Below are 8,586 nucleotides of genomic sequence, written 5' to 3'. Positions count from 1 at the left end.
GATTTCTAGATCAGGAAATATGTTCTTGGAAGGCCGTTACCAATAATTTAGACCCGTAGCAAGGCCCCCCACAGCCAAGAAGTGTCTGTGCAACACCCCGCCCTGTCGTCGTGTCCCCCCCCCGTTTTCTATTACAGGTAGTAATGGAAACTCCCAGCTCAGATTTAAAAATCTCTTTATTGGGCCTTAATTACGATGATCGCCTCTGCTTTCCCCATGGCAACAGGTTTTCTGCATTTGGGTGGCCTTCGGACTGCTTTATACAATTACATCTTTGCCAGAAAACACCAGGGGACCTTTGTTTTGAGAGTGGAGGATACAGATCAGGATCGAGTGGTGCCTGGAGCTGCGGAAGGAATAGAAGATATGCTGGACTGGGCAGGGATTTGCAGACACCTTTCCTATTTCTTTTTAGATGTTAACAGTACCCCAACTCAGAGTATTTAGCACAACAGCAACCTATGCTGTGTTTCAGATGATGAATTGGTTGAAATGCAGTTATTTCTACAGCAAAGCCTGAGGAAGGTCCTACTGGAAGTATGTTTTGTAGGAGAAATAACTGGTTAGGCTTGGTTTCTTTTGGCTGTGTTGTCTGATGTGCAGAAAGTTCCAAATCTGTGAAAATAGCCCAGTGTGCAGCTGTGACAAAGGTTGTGCACGAGAGACGTGGTGGAAAGGTGAGAAGCTGGAGCAGACAGACCTCGCTGTAAATTGTTTGTATATGGAGTGTTTGCCAAAAGGGATCTGGAGGTGTCAGTTCTCATTTTGAATCCTCTGCTTGGTTTTGAGTTTAAGAACTAGAAGTGAGGGTGACTCCAGAATGCGAAATTGCCGTAGCCTCAGAGCCAGATCCCATGGGTGCTGCTGCTAATGGGTAGGTGGGCTTGGAGGGACTAGGGCTTGGCTGTTGCGTAGTAATTTGGGAGTAGGTAAAGTAACTGGCTAAGGTCTCAGCTGTGGTTTTGTGGTATGAGTGTTCCTTACTATGAAAAGGGTGGACGCTGCTCCTGAAAATGCAGTCAGTGTGCACCCCTGACTCCGCTTTGCTCTCGGTCGTGCGTCAGAGCCACTCAACTTTGCTGGGTTCTGGTAGGTTTTTCCTGCTCGTTGCTTCAAGCACAAGACTCTAAATTCTGAAGATGTTGGCTGCTGTTTATTGTCTGAGTCCAGGGGGATCTGGCCATGTGCTAGACAGATGCCCTTACCAGGCTGCCCTGGAGCAGAAACCGCCCTCGGATGCTCTCCAGAACCTCGCTGTTTCACCTCTGTTCAGGGTGCTCCAGTGGCGGGTTTCACTCTGCCTTTTTACAGGGCTTTTAAAGAAGTCCTGTCATACTGGTGTTTCAGGTATCCCCCCCGATGAGAGTCCTCGCCGCGGCGGTTCCTTTGGACCCTACCAGCAGTCGCACAGACTTGACCTTTATAAGAGAGCCACCGACGTGCTTCTGGAGAGAGGCGCAGCATACCGCTGCTTTTGTACCCCTCAGCGCCTGCAGCTGCTGAAGAAGGAGGCTTTGCGGAGCCAGCAGACCCCGCGGTAGGGATTCCTCCTCCTCTGGGTGCTTCCCTGTGCTGCTGACTTGCAAAAATTTAGGACAGTGTGCGCGGCAATAGGACTGTAATCCCACTGTATGCAGAGAGAGAAGCCAGTGTGACCCTCAGGCCTAGAAGAGTGACCTCCAGAGATGAGGTAGTTTGACTGGACACAGAGTGGGCAGGTTACAGCTAAAATTCAGGGATCTATTTAGAGTTTTGGGGATGTAAAAACAGCTGATGGGGTTGGTCTGTATCGAACCGAGACCTTCGTTCTCCTTTCTCGAAGGTACGACAACCGGTGTCGGCACCTGACACCCACGGAAGTGTCGGAGAAGCTGTCCCAGGGCCTGGACTGGGTAGTCCGTTTCCGACTGGAGAAGGGGGTGGAACCCTTTCAGGACCTGGTCTATGGCTGGAACAAGCACGAGGTGGCGGATGTGGAAGGCGACCCAGTGATTCTCAAGGGCGACGGCTTCCCCACTTACCACCTGGCAAACGTGGTGGATGACCATCACATGGCCATCAGCCACGTTCTGCGGGGAACCGAGTGGCTGACTTCGACCTCCAAGCACCTCCTTCTCTACAGAGCCTTTGGCTGGGAGCCCCCCCAGTTTGGTCACCTCCCACTGCTTCTGAACAAAGACGGCGGCAAGCTGTCGAAAAGGCAGGGGGACGTCTTTCTGGAGCGTTTTGCTGAGGACGGCTACTTGCCAGAGGCGCTGCTGGACATCATAACCAACTGTGGCTCTGGATTCGCAGGTATCGATGACAGGCCTGGTGCTTGCTGGGGCTCTTCCTGGGGCTGTCTTTGGGGAGTGGGTTAGGCTTATTTTAATAGCCGAGAGCTTTGACAGCATTTGAAGGGATCAGGAAAGGGGTGTTGGGTGACCAGTCTGTCACTGAAATGCCACTGCGGCTTCTGCAGAGCTCCTGTGATGGCCTGGGTGTTGTGCTGGAGCGGTGGGAATCTTTCTGCCTCTGCGCAGCCGTTTGAGTTGAATCCAATGCTTACTGGGTTCCCACTTTCATGGATGAATGTTTCCCAGCATTCATCTCAAGGTGAAGAAACTGCCTGTGAACTCTTGGGAGAACTTGTATTCCATGGTTAAAAATTGCAGCGTCATGTGTTGTGTCTGTCACGCTTCTCATTTAACCTGAAAGACCAAGTTGGGTCAATGGCTCCTCTTGTTGCTCTTGGTGTGTGGGGATCACAAATGAACTTGTATTTTCGGGAGCTCTGCTTGGGAACAAAACCTTTCCTGGGCATGGAGCCTCCTGGCTGAGTGTTGCTGCTTCTTGGCCAAGTCGTGCGAGGGGTGTCCGCTGGAGAGCCAAGCAGGATGTGCCAGGTTCCAGTTCCTCGCCGGCAGTTCGCAGAGCCTGCTGGCAGGGACAGGGCAGCTTCTGTTGGCCTGTTGGGGTTCCCCCCTTCTTGCTGGGGTACATCCCTGTAAGCGCCGTGCCTGTGGCTGGCAGTGAAAGGCAGTGGCGCCCGTTCTCTGGGGGAGAGTGGATGTGTATTATTCCATTGTTGGGTTGTTTTGCAGAGAAACAGATGGGGAGGACTTTGGAGGAGCTGATCTCGCAGTTTGAAGTAGGCAGAATTACAACCCATTCTGCCCTCCTGGATCTTGAAAAACTCACGGAATTCAACAGGTATAAACATCAGTGGTGACTTTGAGATCGCATCAGTGAGCATTTATTCCTAGCACTTGGCTTTGGCTGGCAATTTTATCTGTGGGACCAAGCACAGCCCCGGCACAGCAGCTTTTCCACTGCGCTCCAGCGAGGTCCAAGTTTCTGCTTACACCATTCCTGTCTCCTCACCCATCCCGTGCTTGGACACTGCAGAAACCTGGGCAGAGGGCTGGGAGGATGCAAGCTCTTAAGTTGAGATTCAAAATAACGTCTAAGAAGGGGCAACACTTGCAGAGGGTACGTCTGCACGTCCGCTCGTGTGCGGTGCTGTGGGATGCGGTCCTCCTCAGCAGCACGTCTTTTGTTCACTGGTGCATGAGCACTTCAGGCTCTGTTGTAGAGTGTGTGTCTGGGGTTAATGTTGCTTTTCGAAGAGTTTTGATTGGTAAACATTGTGAGATTGGGATGGTTGGATCCAATCTAAACCAGAGCAGTCCAAAAGCTGGTTTCTTCTTTGTTACAGGATCCACCTCACCCGTCAGATTGAGCATGAAGGGCAGCGACAGAAGCTAATTAGAGAGTTGCGGTTGCTGGTGGAACACGTCTACGGGGATCAGCAAGTGGATCGAGAGGTTCTAGAAAAGGAGTATGTGGAGCGAGTACTCCTACTGAGAAAAGTATGAGCAGTTGATAGCCTTGTGTCACCATTTCGGGGAGCTCAGGTTTTGTGGGATTCCTGGGTGAAGACTCAGCTGAGTCCTGGGCGCTGCCTTGATCTGAGCTCCGATGCTCTACAGCCTGCAAAAGGCTCTCGCTGCGCTCAGGGGATCACGGGGCTGCCAAAATCCGGTGGTACAGTTAGCTGACTGGTAGGCATGGGCACGGGGAATGTCTCGGTGGTCCTGGCAGAGCCGTAAGCCCACCCATACTTTGCCGAGGTGGCTGACAGCTCTCAGCAGAGGGAGGATGTGTCCCTGCCACGGAAACAAATCATGAATTGTAGGATTTTCTTGGCAGACCGCTGGCGCTCAGAGCGGGACTGTCAGTAGTGCGGGATCGGGTCAGCTGTAGCTTTGTCCAGCTGAGTGTTGAAAACCTCCACGCTACGCTTCTCCCATAGCCCAGGATGCAGCTCCTTGGGGCGGGAAGGCCCAGCACCCCGGGCCCCTCGTGCTAGGAGCCTGCTCACCTCTAGCCTTGGCTGCCTGGGCAGCACGCGGTGCTTCTGCTCTGCCGCTGCTCCGTGCTTTGGAAGCAGAGTCAAGGGGTAGATGAAGCTCTTGGTTGAACCAGCGGGGTCTGTGCAGGGGAACCCTGGTCAGTCAGTGGCAGAGCGCTGGCTGTAAAGGAGACAAGATATCGTGGCTTTTTCTGACACCAGGAAGGAGGATGAGCCCAGCCGGTTCCCAGTCTGCCCCTGGGATGCTACTGGTGTATCTGGGGCATCCCTTGTGAAGAATAAAGCCTTTGTAGGGGCAGGAAGAGACCCAGCTGTTCCAGCACGAAGGCTTTGCTGTGGCAGTGGGACGGTGACTCACGTGGCTTCCCACCGCTATTGAAGGGCGGCAGATGAACATGGCGAGCCACTTCCCCGGGCTAGCTCGGAGTCAGCCTGCACACGGCTCTGAGCACGGCTCCAGCAGCCGCCCTTGGGCTGCTTCTGTGTCCCTGCTCGCAGCGGGGAACGGGTGTGAGAAGCCCAGCAAGTCCCATCTCTGAGCACTACGAAGTGCAAGACCAGTGTGTTGGGTCCCACTTAACTGTTTGTGAAGCCCAGGAGGGGTGAGTTTCCTTCCCCCAGCTTAACCCTCAGCCTTGACAGCTTTGCTTCCTCTCTCCAGGGTCACATAAGTCTCCTGAAGAATCTGGTGTCATCTGACTATTCTTACTTATGGGTCAGGCCCTCGGTGTCCCGAGAGCAGCTACGCACTGTTTCTGCAGAAGCAGATGAAATAGGAAGGCTCGTCTCAGGGTAAGTGTCTCCTCCCAGCTCTGCACACCCACCTGCCCGCCCCAGAGCGTTGCTCTTGGCGGCTCTGTTGATGCTGGACGTGCTCACGGTCCTGATTTAATTTGCTCTGCTTTGGAATGGGCCGTAGTTAATCACTAGTGAGAAATCAGCTCGCCAGCAGGAAGCTCCCCTCCGTGCTCTCAAGCAAGAGCTGTCCCGCCTGGGTTTTGTAAAGCACTAGGCACAGAGGTGTTTGTGTGCCAGCGTGGCGTGGGCGAAGCGGCAGTGTTGGCAGGGATTCCCACGCCGCCCCATCTCCTGGGCTTTCATCCCCCGTAGCGTGGAACTGGGAGCGCAGGCTGGTGCGTTCAACGCGTGTTCGGGTTACGCCTCGTGGTGTCTGGGTCTCTGGAATGAACCCAGTCTGTGTCCAGTTGGAATCACTGTTGATTCTGAGGAGCTCATCGCTGGGGGGCTTCTCCTGCTCCCCTCTCTTTGTGGCTGCAGTTCTGTCTGCTCAGCAGCCCTTCCGGGGTGGCAGCCAGTCTGCCCAGGCCGGCACCTTTACCCTCTGCCAGTTCTGGGGGGTTTTGCCAACCTGTTCCGCTGCTGCCCCATGTTTCTCCGCCGCCGCAGGCCTGGCAGCTAGGCGTGGTGGTGTCCGTCACCTCTCAGCTCAGGTCTCACATCCGGACTAAAACGAGCCCTGAAGCCTGGTTTTGGGGAGTACCTGAAGTGACAGCACTGCAAGTGGAGCTGTGTTCAGCTGTGGCACGGCTGATTGCCCTCGGTCCCTCACAGCTGAGTGGTAACTGCCCGTGATGCTAGTTTCAGTGTGGGAATACTCGCCATCCTGGAGGGATGACAGCACTGCTGCCCTCACCTGCGTAGCAGCGGCGGTTGCTCCTGCACCTCTAAAAATCCTATTGGTAAAAGATCACAATTCCTGCTTTTGCTGTGGTTTTAAACTTGGCACTTGCTTTTCTGAACAAACCGCTCCGGTGCCGCTGAGGTAGCAGTACGATTTCGCCAGGCAGAGCCTCCCGCAGCAGGACCGAGGCAAAGCAGCCCGTCCTGCCAGGCTGGGAGGGTGCCTGTGCCCACGGCCGGCGCTGCCGGGAGGGAGGGGGTGCCTGGCACAAGGTGGGAGTGCCGGGCAGGGAACTGCGCCGCTGGCTGCTGCTCTTGCCAGGAGGTCTTTGCGAAACCAGGCTGAGGTAGCTGGCAGACATCGAGTTCGGTAACCGTTCCTGGGCAGGATCCTGTGTTCTGTACCCGCCGGTTTCTTTCCTAAAGGCTCATGACTGGGCAGGCAGCAGTTCTGACTGTGGAGGAGTTGAACAAAGACCTGAGAAGGCTCCAGGAGCAAACCAAGGAGACTAAGTACAGCAGCATGATGAAGCTTCTTCGCTTGGCTCTCAGTGGGCAGCAGGTAAAAAATAAGAATTCTGAGACTGGGACCTTCTTGTTTTCTTTTTTAAACAGCTCTCTCCTCTCTGACGGCGAGGTTCTGGTGTTGGGGCGTCTCACCAGAAGCGACATTGGTTCCTGTTAGGGGTGAACGTACCGATAGGCAGCGATTCGGGAAGAGGAGCTGAGCTGAAAGTCCCAGAGAGGCAGAAGGTGTCAAAGCATGAATGTGCTGGTCCCAAATCTGACGTTAGAAAAGCCCCTGGACCAGCTGTAGGGAGCGCTGGCAAGGCTGTAGGTTGGGGGCAAAACTGAGATTTTCTGCGCAATCTGATTTTACAGAGTTCAAACCTAGGTTTTACAGAAGTCCTTCAGAGCCTAGTCCTGGCTTAGGCTCTGCGCTGATCCCTCTGGCTCAGTTTGGCCATTCTTAGCCTTTTACTTCGGGAGAGGAGGAGGACTTGGGGGTACTGGTGGACGAAAAGCTGGACATGAGCTGGCCGTGTGCACTGGCAGCTCAGAAAGCCAACCGTATCCTGGACTCTTATCAGGAGAAGTGTGGCCAGCAGGGCGAGGGAGGGGATTCTGCCCCTCTGCTCTGCTCTGGTGAGACCCCACCTGGAGTGCTGCGTCCAGCTGTGGGGCACCAACATTAGAAAGGATACAGACCAGTTGCAGTGAGTCCAGAGGAGGCCACGGAGATGCTCTGAGGGCTGGAGCCCCTCTGCCATGGGGACAGGCTGGGAAAGTTGGGGTGTTCAGCCTGGAGAAGGGAAGGCTCCGGGGAGACCTTAGAGCCCCTTCCAGTGCCTGGGGGCGCTACAAGAGGGCTGGAGGGGGACTTTTTTACAAGAACAGAGAGTGACAGAAAAAGAGATAACGGGTTTAAACTGAAAGAGGGTAGATTCAGGCTAGTTACAAGGAATAAGTTTGTCACGTACAAGGTGGTGAGGCCCTGAGGTTGCCCAGAGAGGCTGTGGATGCCCCATCCATGCAGGCTGGATGAGGCTTGGAGCAACCTGGTCTGGTGGAAGGTGTCCCTGCCCATGGCACGGGGGTTGGAACTAGATGATTTTAAGGTCCCTTCCCACCCAAACCATTCTGTGATTCTATGGAAATAAAAAACCCCAAGCCCTTGTTCTGAGGTTGCTAACAAAACCCCCACCCGTGGTCTAGCAGCGATCTGATAGCTCGTCACGCTGTCGTTTCCGCCGTGGTGATGCATAAACACGTGCCGAGAAGTTTCCATTTGTACAGCCACTTGTTCTTGTTTCAGCACGGGCCGAGCGTGGCGGAGATGATGGTGACTTTGGGACCCCAGGAGGTGTGTGGAAGAATACGCAAGGCCCTGTCCAGCTGACGAGATGGCAGCGACCCCGCCAGCCAGCCCGCGACCTCGGGCGGCACGGGGCCTTCTCCCAGACCTGCAGTTTCTGACTGGGGCGATGACCTTCCATCGGATGAGATGGGCTCCAGCCAGGCGTCACGGCGGTGCTTCCCGGGCCGTTTGTGTCCGCACCAAGCATAAGGCAGTTTGTCTGGGAGAGGAGCCGAACGCAGATTTAGGGCCGTCCTGCTTTCACCTCGTGCAAGTGGCCTTTTGGGAACTTTTATCCACCTTTAAATTCAGACCCTGTGGACAGAAACGTGGTTCCCGGTGCCAGCATAGCTCGCCTCAAGCCATCGGTCTCTTTGAGAGGAGAGAGCTTGAGGGTACCTGCCGCTACGACTAGACAGCAAATGCCGTGGGGAGGGTGTTTACATATGTAAATATATGTGTGATATGAAATGTGTATGTTGCAGCTCCTGCCAGGCTGAGCGAGCCCCGCGGAGAGCGCAGCTCTGCTCCCTCCGTCTTGTGTCACGCATGTGGTTCTGCTGAAAATATCCCTGACCGGCAGACTGGGATGTTTTTTCCTCTTTTGGTTGATGACCTTTTAATTATTAAATTAACGTGGTGACTTTTGATTCCGTTCTCCCTGGGGCATGCTTGTTCTGCGCGCCAGCGAGGGGAGGAGCAGCCGTAGGGGGGGGGGTGCGCGTGGGGGATG

At 54.6% G+C, this 8,586-nt stretch overlaps 1 protein-coding gene across 1 annotated transcript; it reads left to right on the top strand.

The window, feature by feature from the left end:
- The first annotated feature begins 195 nt into the window (after positions 1-195).
- Positions 196-7,895, top strand: EARS2 (glutamyl-tRNA synthetase 2, mitochondrial). Its single transcript, XM_010152362.1, has 8 exons — positions 196-388; positions 1,348-1,537; positions 1,823-2,295; positions 3,084-3,192; positions 3,698-3,851; positions 5,016-5,146; positions 6,422-6,557; positions 7,812-7,895. The coding sequence occupies exons 1-8, from the start codon at positions 196-198 to the stop codon at positions 7,893-7,895; spliced, it is 1,470 nt and encodes a 489-aa protein (XP_010150664.1).
- Positions 7,896-8,586: the final 691 nt, after the last annotated feature.

Source organism: Eurypyga helias, unplaced genomic scaffold (assembly GCF_000690775.1).
Source record: "Eurypyga helias isolate BGI_N326 unplaced genomic scaffold, ASM69077v1 scaffold19785, whole genome shotgun sequence".
NCBI classification, from domain to species: Eukaryota; Metazoa; Chordata; class Aves; order Eurypygiformes; family Eurypygidae; genus Eurypyga; species Eurypyga helias.
This window is presented reverse-complemented; position numbering and strand designations above follow the sequence as displayed.

What these genes read in the sequence shown, in the direction of transcription:
- EARS2 (XM_010152362.1), top strand. Translation starts at nt 196, where the DNA reads ATGATCGCCTCTGCTTTCCCCATGGCAACAGGTTTTCTGCATTTGGGT. An exon ending in CTGTGGCTCTGGATTCGCAG is followed by an intron (nt 2,296 to 3,083) that starts GTATCGATGACA and finishes GTTGTTTTGCAG; the next exon opens with AGAAACAGATGGGGAGGACT. An exon ending in TGGCTCTCAGTGGGCAGCAG is followed by an intron (nt 6,558 to 7,811) that starts GTAAAAAATAAG and finishes TTCTTGTTTCAG; the next exon opens with CACGGGCCGAGCGTGGCGGA.